We start from the raw sequence: 18,761 nt of genomic DNA, 5'->3' as shown, positions 1-18,761 counted from the left end.
TATATATTAGTATTTTGTCAAAAAGATATATATATATATATATATATATATATATATATATATATATATATATATATATATATATATATATTAGTAATACTATAAAAACGTCAATTTTTCAAAATATAAACTTAATTATAAAGGCAAAATATACCAAAATAGCATTATCTTCATAAACATGTATTAAAATATACAATTATCCCAGCAAATCATATAAACGTCAAAATAACAATCTAGATAACAAGGTTCGTAAGTTTCTAAAATCGTTAAAAAACTAGAGTTACTTTTTCAAAAGTTCAATTCTACTAGAAGACTACACCATCATATCTTCATTGATATATTCATCTCCAAAATCATCAAATTTTTTTCCATATGATAAAGAATTTTCAATATTAGAACCAAAGATCAAATTCATTGAAGGTGGAGTCGAGAAAAGTTGTTTATTTTGACAGTTAGACAAAAAAAAAAAATTGGACCAAAAAATGAAAATGAGCTTTTAAAGGTAAACTCGCAAGTCGCAATCACAAGTAAACTCGTGTGACAAGTTTACACGATTACAGTGAGTTTGACCGAGTTAACTTGGTGTAAACTCGTTTTTTTCCCGAGTTTACCAGAAAATGAGTTTACATCCGATTTAACACGTTTTCCATACTTGAAAACGTAAAATCGAATGAGTTTATGCGTTAAAATGCGATTTTAACAACAATGAATAGTAAAATAGACAATTGTGTATGGTGCAAGACCATTTTGTTTGTCCATATTAAACAAGCCTAGATTAATATGCTGAAAGCGCGCAATCAAATTTGGTTGGTTGAATATTGCTATTACTAATCGTTTATTAGATGAAATTGTTGTGTATCTCACCACTTTATGCGAGACTTATATTTAATTTGAATTCAAAATGCAAATATATTGTCAGACCTAAAATTTGGCCTTCACACACACAAATCTAAGCAATTTATGTGGATAAATTATCTACATACAGAAAAAAGCTTAGTGGTCTCTAACTAATCAAGTAAAATCTATTGCATTTTTATGCATTTGAATGAGAAAAGAGTGGTTTGATATTTCTACTTCGCATGAAACTCAAAAACTGATCAGGTAGTTCTTCCAAAAGAGATTGCACAACAGAGATATTTCCTTCTGTCAAAAAGACAAACACAAGAATGAAGTTTGATTAAATGAAATGATAAAAAATTGTTAATATGTTAAATAATGTAAAAGTAAAAGTTTACTTCTATCAGAAGCAACTACTTGTACTTACTTTGTACTTCTCTCATCGGGACAAACTGCACTATATCTCGTGCAGCTACACAACCAGTAGAATTTCTTAAGACCTCATTATCGGCATCCAGTACCTGTAATAGTTAAGCCAAGTACACGTTCTTATCAAAATGACTTTTGCAAAATCACGGTGATTCACTATGATTTCGACAAATTTACCTTAATACCAAATAGGCAAACAAAGATATAACTATTAGTAAGTAGGTATACCTCCATGCTGGTGAAATCAGCGCCTCCAACACCAACTATAAGTATCGATAAAGGAAGATCAGATGCATTAACCACAGCATTAATTGATTCTTGAAGATCCGTAACAATTCCATCCTATGGGAAGAACATCACAAACATTAATTTCTCTATTAAATCTAACGATACTCACAACTGCTAAACCGTGCGTGCAGCTGGCGGGGATCCAAGTGGACGATAATCCAATTTAATACCATTCTTACCGTTATAATTAGCAATACATAGTACTTAGTACTGTTATATGACGAAAGGGACTCTGCGGCCATTTGTGCAGCTGTGTTGATAACTGGACCAAATAAAGTTGGTCCTGATAGAGTCACACTTTTTAAAGCCTTAGAATAAGCATCCATTATTCCTTCAACTCCAACCACCTAAACCAAACAAATTCATGATAAGTTAGCATCATCATTTCTGCATAAATCATTGTACCAAAAAATACAACAGAGAATTTCTCACCTCAGAGTTAACACCAGAGTTAACACCTCGAGCTCCGTTCAGATTAAAACAATGCGATACAGCACCACCGTGTATATGTCCTCCAAAGCCCCAAGCAGGAAATCTTTTATCCGTATCATAGAATTGAATAACTTCTCCAACCTCCATTATAGCCTACACAAATTTTACCATGGTCATTAGGCAAGACAGTGATAACATGCTATGAAGTCCGTCCAAATACGCAGTATGGACACACGTAACGTAGATACAACTTTATTAAAAAAAGTCTTGGATGTAGAATAAAAGTAAAGAAAGAGACTTAGATAATTTTCAATGAATGTATTATTGATATGCCTCATTCATGTATAATTATAATGATATTTGTGATCACAATTTACAAAAAAATACTTGTGGAGCATTGACAAGTATTGATCTTACCTTTTGGTATGAATTTAACCGACCAGATACATCAATGTAATGCAATGAATCTGACTTTTGAGGATTTCCATTTGAAGCTGAACAAATATTGAAGCACTTAATAAACTACAAAGATGAAATTAATTCACTAATCATCACCTTAGGCAATAGAACAATTTTCACTTACCAGTGAAATCTATTGCAACCATGAAGTTCAGTTCAAATCCACTAGATATGTAATCAATAAAGCTGAATTGTTCCTTTTCAAAATAATGGTCCACAAAGAGTTGGCCTTTTAGAATCTACAATAACGAAATAATTATACCAAGTGTTAGGTTAAACATATAAAATCATACTTTGTAATCTCAAGGGACGGAATTCAAATCCCAATTAAGATATTCGTAAAATGGTCACTAGTGTCACCATTATCAATAATAATTTTTCGTTCTAAAATTTCTATTTAAAACATCAAAACCAAAAAGTAATTTGATTGCACGGATCAATGAACACCTGCTCTTGTCCATTGAGTTTGGATGGCATGACAAAATTTGCGCCTTTTCTCTCATGGCATAGCTTTTCTAGGTCTGCAATTGATTTCTGCATTTTACTGATGGTAACAAATTTTGATGTCAATATTTTGCATCTATCAAGTCAAGTATAACCTTGAAGTTGAAAAGCCTATAGTAGTTTAAGCTCAACAAAAGTTAAAACAACCATAATTAACTCAACATTACCCAATTAGGACATGATTGCCACTCATATTGAAATCAAAACACTCAATAAGTAATGGAGTTTCCTGCACAAAAATTGTTGAATTTTTTGAAAAACTTGGTTAACATCTGAGTAATTAATTAAAAAATGGTATAATGTTATTAAAATGCACTGGCCGTGTAAAGATATCGGTTAACAGCATAAATAGTTTTACACCGACAACATATTATTTAACGACAGACTTGTTGTGTCCAAAGATGACAAACTTACTTTACTTCCAAATTGCTGGAAATTAAGACAAACTTGTTTCCATTTTGGGTTTAAACTGTTGTCTATAACTTCAGTCTTGCAAATAGGAATATAACCTCCACTTTCAACCATTCTTGATATCCTTAGAAAAGGATCCTACAATAAAAAACAACATGAAAAGTTTCACACATGTAAAAAAACAAACAAGAATTAATTTGTTGTCAGAAAATCACAACAAATCAAATGAATGACTTTATGAATAAAGTCAAACATTTTTTAATCATCTGACGATTATGATTACTTGACAGTATATACGAAATAAATCGTATATACTCATTGTAAAAATATTTTACGGCGTCAGTAAATTATAACCATAATTAAACCATTAAAAATGTTTGACTTTAGTACACAAATTGAGTTTATAAGAGAGGCGACCCATTAACACCAAAAGCCTTAAGACCATTAGGTTAATGAGTCACATCTCTTTCCATATATATTCGATGTGAGATTTAAACACTCACATTTGAAACCCAACAATTTAAACTTTTAGAAGAAATGTCAGAACAACGGAAGATAATCTCAACAACACTCCTTGAAGTAACTGTCTCCTCTGCACGAATTATAATTGTTCCTAGATTTTTTTTACCATTATTCCCATTTTTACTTTGAAGCTTTAAGCTTAAGCTCCTGTTTTGTTTGGTCACTATCTGTCACACACAAACAAGAGAAACACTAATGTCACACAAAGTCCATAATCTTACACAAAAAATTTCAACTTAACTTTAGACTAAATATATAAACTTTTGTTCACTGAACTTTTTCTTATATTTAAGATGGTTAATTATCGATTGAAAATTACCTCTGATAAATTGCACGTCGCCTCTCCAATAAACTCTTGATCTTCCAGTTTTAGTGTCTGCAAGAACATAAAACATAACACATTCAATTAAATGACAATTTTGTTAAAAGTTTTACAATTTTAAAGATCATTTCAAAGACTAAATTGACATGGTACTACCAACCTTAGTGGAAACACCATGATATGTTGTGTCAATGTCATACACATGAAATCTGAAATAAAGCACAATGAGAAAGAAGTCACTACAAAATAAAGTTTGATATATAAAATAGAAATTATACATGAAGGATAACTTACACAAGTGGTTGCACAATCTCGAAATGAAATGCAATATTAATTTTTTCTATCCATTCTGGATTCAAACAATTCGTCACAACTTCAGTACGTCCTAATTCTTCAAATCTGCCATCTGCTTTCTTTGCATATACAACAAGCATAGGATCACTCTAGAATGAAGAAAGCATATGAAATTAGCAATGAGTTTAGGTAGATAAATTAGAAATATTGGAAGGAAAAAAAAGGTGGCAACCAAATTACCTTTGATGTAATGTCCATATCAAGTAAGTCATATGCTGAAAAAGATAACTGCACCAAAATATTAGAAGACCATAAGTAATTGTCCAGATTTCAACAATAACAAATAGTATATATATTTGAAATAAATAAATCGAAAGGAAAAATATAAAATACCAAACATATGAAATTGTTTGTTTTTTATTTAGAATAAAAAAAAATTAAAATTTTTAGTTATTGGTGTGAATTTTTCTTGTACTAATTAAATATTTTGTTACGAAAAATTTAAATTAAAAATAATTGATTATGAATAGGATTGTCCAATTTATGCCCGACAACCTGACTTTATGACTGCAGCCAATCCACACCCCCTCCCCCACCCCCTCTGATCTCTCTCTAAACTCTACCCATCTCCCTCTCGTCTATTAATATTTAGATTCATAAATCCTTATTTTATTTATAATAATGTTATGTAAACACAAATTTTAAACACAAAGCTGACAAATATATCATTTTATAATTTTTTAATTTGCTTAGGTATGAGTGAACAACTATAGCAGCTTGGAAATTTGTGTTGAAATAACACAGCTCTTTTATTTATGAGTAACTCCCGTGTAATATTCACATGAGGAATTCTAGTGAAAATTTAAGCCATACATTGTTTTTTGTTGCTTTGATCTGCGTACAAAAAAGGAAAAGGAACGGTCCAGATTTCACTAGACATGAAGTGGGGAAAAAATATTTTCTCTTTTGTTTATGTTGTGAAGTGTCCACCAAACATGATTAAAAAGTTCTCAAACAACCGGATATCATATAAATTTGTCAAATAACTTAATAATAATAGTAGTTATTGTCAAAAAAAAAATGAGAAACTTTCTATAAGAAATGTAAATTAGTCAAATTATCATGTTATATTAAAAAAATAAAAAGAAGGAAGAAATGTAAATAATTGTTTTGGTACAAAATAATTTAATCATAAATAACAACTTACTGTATTATGGTAGGTGCACTTTTACAAGATTATCCAATAAAAATTATCAATTTATCAATGTTATATTTTAAAAGTGGGATGAAGTGAAGTGAGATGGCGATTTTTGTTTTTGTTATCATGATATTGATCCAAGTTTCTGGGAGTAAGGAATTGAACCCTGATCACATGCTTAACAGCTTAAGGGGACAAGACCCTTACTACTTATACCGATTCATGGATGGTTTTGTAAAATTATTATTATTATCTAAACAAAGAAACAGAGTATGTAATTTGCTTAAAAGTAGAATTTAGGAGTGGAGAGAAAATTAAGCAAAGCAGAGAACAAATTTGGTATCTGAAAGTAAAGAATAATTAGCGAGAATGATGATGGATTAGAAAATGAACCTCAACTTGTGTGAACAATGGCTGAAAACCCTGAGAAGTGTAGAAGAAATCAACGGCGTCATTGTTGTTATTTGTTGCCTTTTGATTAATTCCTCCCACTGCCTCTTTTGCTCCTTGCAAATCTGAGAAACATCCCCCCATTTTTACTAAACCCTAATTTTTCTGTTTTTCAATCTCAATAGAAATCATGATTAGTTTTTTTCATTTATACTTTTTCAATTCATTAAATTAAAACGTGTAGTAGTAACTAGGAAGCTTCGTGTTAAAGTTAAACCAATATGAATATATTTATTGAGCATTATGATATTTCACAAATTTAGGTATTGATAGGGGAGGACTATATATGTATGAGACTTGTGGGGGGAAGAAAGTTCTATATGTATAGAAAAAGCTGAATCCTACAAGTAATTTCTTCTACGCGTAAATTCCCTTTGTGCGGAATCAATGGAATGGAATAAGAAAAGTGCCATACATGGCACGAAAAACGCATATATATGGAAATCTTACTCTTATCTTAATTTAATGCCTGAAATATTAATATCAATTGATTCGGTGGTGATTGACGCTGAATTTGATAGGAAAGACCACAATTTGATTCGATCCCTGCAACTGCGATTGAGAGAAGGTTGGAATCACTTATTTAATACCCGAAATTGAATAATTTATAGTGCATGTATTCATCCGTCCAGGGACGGATCCAAAAGCTAACCAAATGGGGGCTGACCATTTTTTAATAAATATTAAATAAAATTTAATTGTAATTTATATAAATAGAGATCAAATTATACCGATATAAAACTATTTTACACTGATTTATTTATCAGAGTTAATTTACACTATGATTATACATAGAAATTATAGTCAATTAATAATAATTATGTATAAAATAACAACTTTAAATATATAGTATATAAAACATTGGTGGTGGGAGGGAGGGGGCAAAGCCCACCCTTGTTGCCACCCCTTGAATTTGTCACTGCATCTGGCGGCACACAGCTGACCTAGATCGTCTTGTCTGAGAAAATCACGTGGCTAGATGGAGATACTCATGTATTATTTTGATTATTTATGAAGAGTTAGGATCCGTTGACACCAAATGTCAAAATTTAGTTTGACACCAAATCTCCACCCTTTATTTCATTTAATCCAAAGGCCTAAAACAATCATTAAAATAATTCATAAATTCAAAGATCATGTGATTAGTCTCACAATCTTTCCCAAAATAAAAGATTATGCATTATCATTAATTTTATTTATTTTTTCCAATATCTGTCCCAAAAAGAATCAAGATTATTGTTCTAACATTATAATTCGCCAATCACCGCAAAAATATTTGTTACAAATCTCTCTGCAATTTTATCCCAGCACTATATTTTAACACCACTCTCGTGTAACATTTGTTCTATCATCCGATATGTTAATTTTTTTTTATACAAAGAGAACCCCCGCCAGAAAAACAAAAGAGGAAGCAACAACACTAAAACTCATCACCTCCCCAAAACAAAAGCAGCCAAACAAACTAGAGTAGCAAAAAAATAGGCCGAGAAAGCTCCAAAACAGCAGCGAAACCAACCGCAGCCAGAACCAGAATTTTGCACCGAAAATTCAGCAATCAATTTCCAAAACAAAAAACTGGCAGGCATGGATGCTGATACAAAATTAGAGGAAACAACCAAAGAATGGTGATGATAATGAATTTTGCGTAGGTGATAGATAAAGAGAGATGAGGCAAATCAAATATGCTATTTAGGGAAAAATGAGACTAATCACATGATCTTTGAATTTATGAATTATTTTAATGATTGTTTTAGGCCTTTGGATTAAATGAAATAAAGGGTGGAGATTTGGTGTCAAACTAAATTTTGACATTTGGTGTCAACGGATCCTAACTCATTTATGAAATAGTTAAGATAATATAATGAAAAATTAAAATTTGTGAGTCTGATTAAGCCGAGAAGGGTAAAACTTAGATACAGTGCCATATGTCCTGTTTTTGCTGTTTTCCAATTAAAATCCGACACGTGTACCCATCCACTACTCATTTTAACGCCGTTAATTAACTTTAGTCAGAACCACACCACCACACAGTGCCAATGCCAAATCAATTTTTTTTTTTTTTGCATAGACAAATCAATTTTTTCTCTGTTTCTGGTATCCTATCAATGAGGATCAGGATTGGCTTGTGACAGTGTAACAACCTCGCCAGAAATAAGGCTTTCACCATGGCAGCCATGTGAAGCTAGCCACGTCAAAACAAAACGTCTCCCTTGTTCACTTAAATCTTCAACCTCTTCGACGATTCCCAAATCATTGAATCAAAACTTTGATTCCATGCCACCAATTTCTCATCACTCTCTCCTGCTCATTCTGTCCTCACCCGTACTATCTACTCCCTGAACAACCACCACCCCCTTCACTTCTTCACTTGGGATTCCGACCGACATAAATTTCTCAATTGCTTGATTGTTAGTTTTTCCCATCATCATCCTCTCTCATGGCACTATCGCCTGCTACTCTCAGCAACATAGTTGATGTTGATATTGTATCTATGTCTTACTTCAAACATATGTCAAGAGTAGTGAAACAAAAAAGAAGGGAAAGGTGATGAAAGCAGAGAGAGAATGGAGAAGTGGGGTTAAAAAAAACTAGAAAAGAATCACATTTAACATAATTATTTTCATTTAATAATCTTATAAATTTAAATTTATTTCATATATACCCTTATTTAATTACTCTTTATTCAACTAATTTACTTATTTTTAAATTCTCTCTCATAATAAATAAGGACATAAGTGAAATTGAACATTTAAAACATTTGAAAATTGGTGAAAGTTTCTTATAAAAAGGACCAAATTTTTTGCCCTTATAAAAAGAACCGGAGGGAGTATTATTTTAAAGTTGAAATAGAGTTAAGTTGTGTGGTAGATTGGGACAGATGTCAAATTTTAAGTGGAAACAGTAAAAACAGCACCTAAGGAACTATATCTAAGTTTTGTCCCAGAAGGAATGCAAACATTACAACTTGCATGAGAAAGTTGAGCTTGTTACAGGTCAATATCAAAATTAATTAGGATATATAATTAGAGATACTATGAAGCAAGTAAGGAAAAAATAGAAAGAGGGAATAAAATGAATATAAAAAAAAAAGGAAACAAATTTTCTAGTGTAATAGTAGGACGTTGTAATCAATATCAGCCGTCCGATCAAAAATCAACAACTGAAATTATTTTAATACAAAAGACATAATTTTCAATTTTATTCGTCCGATCTGATTTCAACGGTAAGATAAAAAATTACGTATAATTGCATTAATATTTTACTACGGGCGATCTACATCCACACCCCAAAAAAAGTTAGGGTAAGTTTAATGTCAATGTCATCACAAGACTCAAAGAATATTCACATTACATGCATAATGTGTGTATATAAATGAGCAAGCTCACTTCATAATCTCATCATCACAAAAAACACAAATCAAAATCAATGTTATGAAAATGGCCTCATCATTTTGTTACCATAGTTTCTTAGCACTTTTTGTTTTATTATTTTGTGTCTACATGCCCATAGGAACCATGTGTTTCACAATGGAATTGATCTCAAGAATGGACATTGATCCAATACTCTTTCCCAAAAACATTTCTGAAGAAGAAAAACAGAATAGAATACTCCAACTCTCCAAAATTCATGCCCTTAATCATCTTGAGTCCAACACCAATAATATTACATTAACCTCAAAAACTTTTCAACCATTGGTCAAAAATATTGGTAACAGCCTCTTTGTTGTTAAAATGATGATTGGTTCACCAAAACCATACCAACCTTTCATGTTACTAGACACTGCTTCTGATGATTCATGGGTTCAATGTGATGGATGCAAACAACCTAATTGTTTCCCAATCCAATATGGAAATTTCAAGTATCATGAGTCACAAACTCTTAAGGAAGTTTCATGTGATGACCCACTTTGTGTCCCTAAAAAATGTACCCATAGAAGATTACCAATTGAAAGAAGGTCAAGGTGGATTTATGTTTGACACTTTTAATGAAAAAAGCTTATGATGAATTGGAAAAAAATGTAATTGCTTATTTTGAGCAAAAAGGTTTGCATCCTTATAAGGCACCTCGAAAACTTCCCTATAGTATTTGTTATCTTAATGTTCCAAATAATTTTGTGAAGCCTAAAATGGTTTACATTTTTAATGGAGCTGCTAGATTTGAGGTTGATCCTAACTCATTGTTTGTGAGTTTAAAAATAAATGAAGGGAATGTCTTATGCTTAAGTGTTTTTCCTACCAAGAGTGAAAAAGGAGCAAATATAATGGGAGCACTTCACCAACAAAATCATATCTTACTCTTTGATGATGAAAATAAACAAGTTTCTTTTTCTCCATTTCCATTACATACTTGTACTATTTAGTATTACTATTAGTGTGTGTGTGTGTGATATCAATGTTATATATATGAAGTACAATTTGCAATATTACTATGTACTTTAGAATAAGTACTTCAAATTAATTATGAATTATAATAAAATTGTGTGATTGATTCTATATTTCCTTTTATTTATTTTTTCATTTCTTTTATTAATGGATGAGATTTTTTTTGTTTCTACTTAATTTCTAACTAGTTCTTTCCACTACTAAAAAAATGCAAATTAGTGACGGAAAGTTGTGAGGGAACCAAATCCCTCACTAATTGTGACGGAATTAGTTACGGAATATTGTAATTTTAAATCTGTGAGGAACCAAATCCGTCGCTAAATCCGTCACTAAATGTGTTTGCGACGGAAATTTGACAGATTAGTGACGGATTTCGTCCCTCTCTGAAGTTAGTTTTTCTAGTAGTGTTCTCCCGTCCCGTGCGATGTACCGGGTATGTATTGGATACAAATATCAACTATATTTTATAGTAAGAACAATTTTGTTAGAAAATTGATAAAAAAAAAATTATAAATGATCTTAATTATATGTATAAATTGTTATATTAGACATGTTTCTTCTGACTTAATCATTATTTGGGTTTAATCTTTGACTCTTAGGGATTGAAGGAAGCAATTATTAGCCGGACTTTGTTTACTAGAACTTCATTCTATTGAAAATAAGAGGATTAATAAAAAAAAAGTTTTAAAATGAATTGATTTAGTAGTAAAAGTTTTGGACTTCATAAGCAAGTGATTGGTAGTTCGATGGAAGAACCCAATGTATCTCATAAGATTTTTTCAATAGAGATTATTCACAGTTAAATAGGACTCCCTCCATTCTTGTTTAAGTGTCTTTTTAGAATAATAACACAAAATTAAGAAAATATATTTTTGCACATTATCTTCATATTATACCCAAATTTAATCCACCAATAAATTCCTATTTGTTTGCACTAACTTTCTCTTTCCAAATAAATTTAATATACTATGTAAAAAAAATTAATATGTCATGTACCAATTTTTTTTTAAAACCTTTAGTTTTACAAATATATAACATTAATTAGTTTTATTGAAAAAGATAAGAGTAATTGACAAAGGGTACAATTAAAACACCAAACACCAGATGAACAGTTAAATAAGAACGCTAAATCCGACGTTTTTGGAACGGAGGGAGTATTATATAAATTTCATATATATAACATAAAAACAATTGTTTTAAAAAAATGAATGTGACTTTCAGTTCAGTTTACAATGAATCATGATCTTTCCCCTTCAAATGTGCCCCTAATTATTTATAATAGTGTTGGAAAAAAAAGCTTCAAGGCAAGGTCAAGTTTTCCTCGGCTTCATATATGGATGAAAGTTCTCAAGAATCACTTAATAAAACATGCTTAGAAATTCTTAGAGTACTTGATAATTCATCAAATACCTCCTTGAAAGTGGAAGCAGTTTCAACGTTGGAAGTTCTTGCAGAAAAGTTGCATTCGAATCGTTTTTAAGGAAGAAAGGATAAGAAGGTAGCAGAAGAATTATTTTGCAACAAATATCATATGAAATATTGAACCAAAACATCTTACTTGAACAATGAATGGTAGATCAACTTGTAACTGAAATAACTAAATGCAAACTAACATAAAATAGAAGTTGCATAATTAACTACTTTCCATGTCATGGAGATTGGTGTTTCGATCTATGTTTAATTCGATTTAAAAATGCAAATATATTGTGAGACCTAAAATTTGGCCTTCACACACACAAAAAAGTACAGTACTACTTAAAATCTAAGCAAATTATATATGTGGATCAACTATCTACATATGGACAAAAACTTAGTAATCTATTGCATTTTTGGATGAGAAAAGAGTGGTTTGATATCTCTACTTCGCATGAAACTCAAAAATTGATCAGGTAGTTCTTCCAAAAGAGATTGTACAACAGAGATTTGTCCTTCTGTCAAAAACACAAGAATCAGGTTAATTTGATCAAATTAAATTATACAAATTTGTTAACATGTTAATTAATTAGTAATGTAAAAGTAAAAGTTAATTAACATAGAAGTACTTACTTTGTACTTCTCTCATGGGGACAAACTGCACTATATCTCGTGCAGCTACACGACCAGTAGAATTTCTTAAGCGAGCATTATCAGCATCCAGTACCTGTAATAGTTAAGCCAAGTACACATTCTTATCAGTACTCTCGCATAACAAAGAATAACATTCCCATGCTAAGGGAAAAAATGACTTATTGAATTTTGGTATCAAAATGACTTTTGCAAAATGACTTATTGATTTCGACAAATTTACCACATGCACACAAAGACATAAGTAACTAGGTATACCTCCATGCTGGTGAAATCAGCGCTTCCAACACCAACTATAAGTATCGATAGGGGAAGATCAGATGCATTAACCACAGCATTTATTGATTCTTGAAGATCCGTAACAATTCCATCCTATGAGAAGAATAAGATCAAGGACATTAATTTGTTTGGTTATGCTCAAGGACATAATTAGTGTGCACAAAGTGGACTAGAAGACGAGATAACCCAATCTATTATCATTCTTACCGTTATAATAAGCAACACATAATACTTAGTACTGTTATATGATGAAAGGGACTCTGCGGCCATTTGTGCAGCTGTGTTGATAACTGGACCAAATAAAGTTGGTCCTGATAGAGTCACGCTTCTTAAAGCCTTAGAATATGCATCCATTATTCCTTCAACTCCAACCACCTAAACCAAACAAATTCATGTTAAATTAGCATCATTGCTTGCTGCACAAGTCATTGAACCAAAAAATAACACAGAGAATTTCTCACCTCAGAGTTAGCACCATAGTTAACACCTAGAGCTCCATTGAGAATAAAACAATGAGATACGGTACCTTTGTGTATATTTCCTCCAAAGCCCCAAGCAGGAAACATTTTATCAGTATCATAGAATTGAATAACTTCTCCAACCTCCATTATAGCCTACACCAATTTTACTATGTTCATTAGGCAAGACACAAGTAACGCAGATACAAAGTTTTATTAAAAGAAAACCTTATATGTATAATAAATGTAGAGAAAGAGACTTAGATCATTGATAAGTATTAATCTTACCTTTTGGTATGAATTTAACTGACCGGATACATCAATGTAATGCAATGAATCTGACTTTTGAGGATCACCATTTGAAGCTGATCACAAATATTGAAGCACTTAACAAACTACAAAGATGAAATTAGTTCGCTAATCACCTTAGGCAATAAAACAATTTACACTTACCAGTGAAATCTATTGCAACCATGAAGTTCAGTTCAAATCCACTAGATATGTAATCAATAAAACTGAATTGTTCCTTTTCATTATATTGGTCCACAAAGAGTTGACCCTTTAAAACCTATATTGAAGAAATAGTTCTATCAAGTTTTAGGTTAAGCATATAAAAACCTTACTTTGTAATTTCAATGGACGAAATTCAAATCTCATTTAAGACAGTCTTAAAATGTTCACACTAGTATCAAGTTTAAGGCATATTGAAAACAAAATGTAATTTGATTGCACAGATCAATGAGCACCTTCTCTTGTCCCTTGCGTTTGGATGGCACGACAAAATTTGCGCCTTTTCTCTCATGGCATAGCTTTTCAAGGTCTGCTATTGACTTCTGCATTTTTCTGATGGCAACAAACTTTGATGTCAATATTCTGAATCTATCAAGTGTAAGCTAGAAATTGAAAAAAAAAAAGCCTATAGAAGTTTAGTCTCAACAAAAATAAAAACAACTATAATTATCTCAACATTACCCAATAAGTACATGATTGCCACTGCTATTGAAATGAAAACACTCAATAATTAATGGAGTTTCCTGCACAGAAGTTGTTGAAATTTTTGAAAACCTTGGTTAACATCTGAGTAAGTAGTAATTAAAAAATGATTTAATGTAATTGATATGCACCGACTATGTAAAGATATTTTACACTGTTAATCAACCATATAGTTGAATTATTAAAAATATTTGGTTCGTGATTGGTTGACAGCATAAATAGTTTTACACCGACAACATATGATTTAACGACAGACTTCTTGTGTCCGAAGATGGCGAGCTTACTTTACTTCCAAATTGCTGGAAATTAAGACAAACTGGTTTCCATTTTGGATTTAAATTGTTGTCGATAACTTCTGTCTTGCAAATAGGAATAGTACCTCCACTTTCAACCATTCTTGATATCCTTAGAAAAGGATCCTACATGTAAAAAACAAACAAGAATTAATATGTTGTGAGCAAATCACATTCAAATGAACGACTTTATGAATAACGTCGACCATTTTTTAATCATCTGACGATTATGATTTACTTACACTTTTAGAAAAAATGTCTTTGTTATCCAAGTGAGAACAACGGAAGATAATCTCAACAACACTCCTTGAAGAAACCGTCTCCTCAGCCCGAATTGTAACTGTTCCTAGATTTTTTTTACCATTAATATTCCCATTTTTACTTTGAAGCTTTAAGGTTAAGCTCTTGTTTTGTTTTGTCACTATCTGTCACACACAAACAAGAGAGACACTAATGCCACACAAAGTACATAATCTTGTACAAAATTAAGATGGTTATCGATCAATTGAAACTAACCTCTGATAAATTGCACGTCGCCTCTCCAATGAAATCTTGATCTTTCAGTTTTAGTGTCTGCAAGAACGTAACACATTCAATTAAATGACAATTTTGTTAATTTTTTTACAATTTTAAACTATCAACAATGTAATGTAACCATTTGATGCTGTTACAGCATCCTACTGTAACACATCCGGACCATCCGATCGATCATACAAACCTTAGTGGAAACACTATGATATGTTGTGTCAATGTCATACACATGAAATCTGAAATAAAGCACAATGAGAAAGAAGTCACTACACAATAAAGTTTAATATAGAAAAAAAAAAAAAAATTATACATGAAAGATTGCTTACACAAGTGGTTGCACAATTTCGAAATGAAATGCAATATTAATTTTTTCTATCCATTCTGGATTCAAACAATTCGTTATGACTTCAGTGCGTCCTAATTCTTCAAATTTGCCATCTTCTTTCTTTGCATATACAACAAGCATAGGATCACTCTAGAATTAAAAAAAAAAAAAATAGGAAATTAGTGAAGAATAAAAACAAAAGGTGGCAACCAATTCAGGTGCATTCTTATGTATGTATGGGAAAAATTACCTTTGATGTAATGTCCATGTCAAGTAAGTCATATGCTGAAAAAGATAACTGCACCAAAATATTAGAATACTATAAGTAATTGTTCAGATTCCAACAATAACAAATAGTATATACTTGAAATAAATAAATAAATCGAAAGCCACTGGATTTGGTCTAGTGGTGAGGGGTTTGAGTAGTATGCTGGAGGTCCTAGGTTCAATCCTCTCTGACTCCATCGTAACCAAAAAAGAAATAAATAAATCGAAAGGAAAAATATGAAACTTTTAGTTATTGGTGTGAATTTTTCTTGTACTAATTAAATATTCATAAAATTAATATTTGAGATTTGAGGTGATATTCAATCAGAGCTTCTCAATTATTAATTTTTTTATTTTTTGTAGAAACTCTACTTCTCAAATATTATATATTTTTTTTTTTGTAGAATGTGTGTCTATATATATATATATAAAGAGGGATCCGTCGACTCAAGGAATAAGTTTCCATTGACTTACTCCACTTAATAACTCGATATCGGCATTATATTTATTCAATCCAACTGTTGAATTCAAAGATCTCATTGAGTAGATCAACTCCACAATTTTCATTGACTTACTCCACTTATTCAATCCAACTAGTAGATCAACTCCACAATTTTTTATAAAAATTCAAAACCGTTTGATATTTTTTCTGATAACTTCAATTAAAAGTACGACAAACTTTTTAAAAAATCGTTGAATTTCAATAGTCTGAATACATAACTACATTTTTTGAATTTTTATAAAAAAAATGTGGAGTTGATCTACTCAATAAGAACTTTGAATTATTCAATGGTTGGATTGAAGAAATATAATGTCGATATCGAGTTATTAAGTGGAGTAAGTCAATGAAGACTTACTCCTGAAGTCATCGGATCCCCCCCGCTCTCTCTCTCTCTCTCTATATATATATATATATATATATATATATATATAGACACGGATCATTTTTCTTCTAAACTGCACGATTTAGTTTGGTTTGCGGATTCCATTTCATCAAACCAAACCAAACCGCAATACTTAACTTAGTTCTATCAACTATTAGCAATCAATCCAAATTGAGTTCATAAAACAATAGGCTGTCAAAACATATATCCAACTATACTTTTGGTATTAAAAATAAGTTAAAATTTCTTATGTTTATTTTGTAACAAGTTGAAAATATTGTCATATTTTTATATCATGATAAACCGCACAAACCGAACCAACTCTAACCACATTGGTTTGGTTTGGATGACTTTTTAAAAACCAACCAAACCAAACTGCATGCATTTTTATCTTTAGGATGACTTTTATCCTCAAAACCGAACTAAACCGCACTACGAATACCTCTGCCCTCACCTCACATTCCTTCCATCTAATTCGAAACAAACAGATCATGTTTGCATGTGCATACATAAAATAACTTTACACTTTGGTGTATATAAATTAAATTCATAATTCATAATTTAATCATAAAGTGAAGTGATGTGGCCGAAAATAGAATAGAATTTAGGATGAATATAAACATGGAGAGAAAATTAACCAGATTAGGAAATTGTAGAACGTACCTCAACTTGTGTAAACAATGGCTGAAAACCCTGAGAAGTGTAGAAGAAATCAACAGCGTCATTGTTGTTGTTTGTTGCTTTTTGATTAACACCTCCAACTGCCTCTTTTGCACCTTTCATATCTGAGAAACATCCTCCCATCTTTATAAAACCCTAATTTTCTTTTTCTTTTTCAATCTCAATAGAATAGTGATGAGTGAGTGTGAGTGATCGATCGATGATGATTCAATTGTTTCTTCTTATCTTAATAATATGAAATATGTTTTTTATTTCCACGAAAAACGCTCATATATATTTTAACAAACTAGTAGTACTGTAACAAATTTACAAATTATTCCCATGATTAGTTTTTTAATTTATTTATCGTTTTTCAATTCATTCATGAAATAAAATGTGTAGTAGTAACTAGGAAGCTTCCTTCGTATTAAACCAATATTTATTTATTTATTTATTTATTGACCATTAGGTATATTGATAGGGTAGGACTATATATGAGACTTCTCGGGGAAGAAAGTTCTATGTATATATGAAAAGCTGAATTATGTCGTCTCCATGAGCTTAGCTCAGTTGGTAGGGACATCGCACTATATGTGCAGAAGTTCAGATTCGAATTCGGGACACTTCACTTAAAAGTTGACTCCTAGTCTACTTGAAGAAAAAAAACTGAATCCTATCTTTCAAAAAAAAAAAAAGTTGACTCCTATCCGGCTATCCTATATATATATACTTAGTAATTTCTACGCGTAAATCAAATTCCCTTGTGCGGGATCCATAGAATCACAAGAAAAGTGCCATATATAATATAATTCAGGAAATTGAATTGAAACATCGAATAGAAACGATATTGTTTCTAGACCAAAAAAAAAAAAAGCATCTCCAACAAGGGTATCTAAGAGAGTTTCATAGACTAATGATACAGTACCTTAACTTTTTGATCATTGGAGTTCCATGACGTGGCACAAAGGGTATCAAAATTGATGATACCAGTACCTTAAATAAAGTATCATATCATCAATTTAATGTTATTATTATTTTTCGTATATAAATCCAATTTAATAGCTTCCATATATGTCAAAACATTACCGTTTGTCATTAATATATGATACTCAAAAAATGATATCACCATTAGAGTAAAATAGGTATGAGTTGCATAAATATTACTTGACATTGTAAGGACCACTTCTTAATAATGTATGATACCAAAGTGGTATCAGCATCGGAGAAAGTGTAATTACTAATGACAAAAAAAATGTATGTACATGACTCAATTTTGGTGGTTAAATGCCCAATTGCAATTATATTATTCATTTTATTGCCACAAGCTTAATTAATTGTCTATATTTAATTCCAATTAAAAATGCAAATATATTGTGAGACCTAAAATTTGGCCTTCACACACACAAAAAAGTACAGTACTACTTAAAATCTAAGCAAATTATATATGTGGATCAACTATCTACATATGGACAAAACTTA

At 31.0% G+C, this 18,761-nt stretch overlaps 1 protein-coding gene across 6 annotated transcripts; it reads right to left on the bottom strand.

Annotated features, from left to right (window-relative positions):
• Positions 1–805: 805 nt before the first annotated feature.
• Positions 806–17,656, bottom strand: LOC123890859 (protein BONZAI 3-like). 6 transcript variants are annotated; one of them, XM_045940569.1, is made up of 18 exons: positions 17,286–17,634; positions 15,722–15,769; positions 15,473–15,621; positions 15,334–15,382; positions 15,132–15,188; positions 14,858–15,040; positions 14,607–14,741; positions 14,302–14,363; positions 14,076–14,172; positions 13,783–13,897; positions 13,618–13,694; positions 13,333–13,485; positions 13,079–13,246; positions 12,851–12,964; positions 12,575–12,668; positions 12,344–12,459; positions 12,111–12,116; positions 976–1,007 (listed from the first exon to the last, which is right to left on the bottom strand). In XM_045940569.1, exons 1-16 carry the CDS (start codon positions 17,424–17,426, stop codon positions 12,347–12,349), a joined length of 1,755 nt encoding a protein of 584 aa, XP_045796525.1. In that variant the 5' UTR covers positions 17,427–17,634; the 3' UTR covers positions 976–1,007; positions 12,111–12,116; positions 12,344–12,346. The 6 variants fall into 6 exon arrangements, with proteins under 6 accessions (XP_045796526.1, XP_045796529.1, XP_045796527.1 ...); XM_045940572.1 differs by lacking the exons at positions 976–1,007; positions 12,111–12,116 and adding an exon at positions 12,182–12,313 and having other exon boundaries at positions 12,364–12,459; XM_045940570.1 differs by lacking the exons at positions 12,111–12,116; positions 12,344–12,459; positions 12,575–12,668; ... (12 more) ...; positions 15,722–15,769; positions 17,286–17,634 and adding exons at positions 1,265–1,358; positions 1,495–1,608; positions 1,734–1,901; ... (10 more) ...; positions 4,739–4,786; positions 6,090–6,355 and having other exon boundaries at positions 806–1,143.
• Positions 17,657–18,761: the final 1,105 nt, after the last annotated feature.

Source organism: Trifolium pratense, linkage group LG6 (assembly GCF_020283565.1).
Source record: "Trifolium pratense cultivar HEN17-A07 linkage group LG6, ARS_RC_1.1, whole genome shotgun sequence".
Classification (NCBI taxonomy): domain Eukaryota; kingdom Viridiplantae; phylum Streptophyta; class Magnoliopsida; order Fabales; family Fabaceae; genus Trifolium; species Trifolium pratense.
The sequence above is the reverse complement of the archived record's forward strand: the minus strand, read 5'-3'. Positions and strand labels throughout refer to the sequence as shown.

What these genes read in the sequence shown, in the direction of transcription:
- LOC123890859 (XM_045940571.1), bottom strand. Translation starts at nt 17,426, where the DNA reads ATGGGAGGATGTTTCTCAGATATGAAAGGTGCAAAAGAGGCAGTTGGA. An exon ending in CATTGTTTACACAAGTTGAG is followed by an intron (nt 4,787 to 17,285) that starts GTACGTTCTACA and finishes ATTTTGGTGCAG; the next exon opens with TTATCTTTTTCAGCATATGA. An exon ending in GGTTAAATTCATACCAAAAG is followed by an intron (nt 2,140 to 2,403) that starts GTAAGATCAATA and finishes AAATTTGTGTAG; the next exon opens with GCTATAATGGAGGTTGGAGA.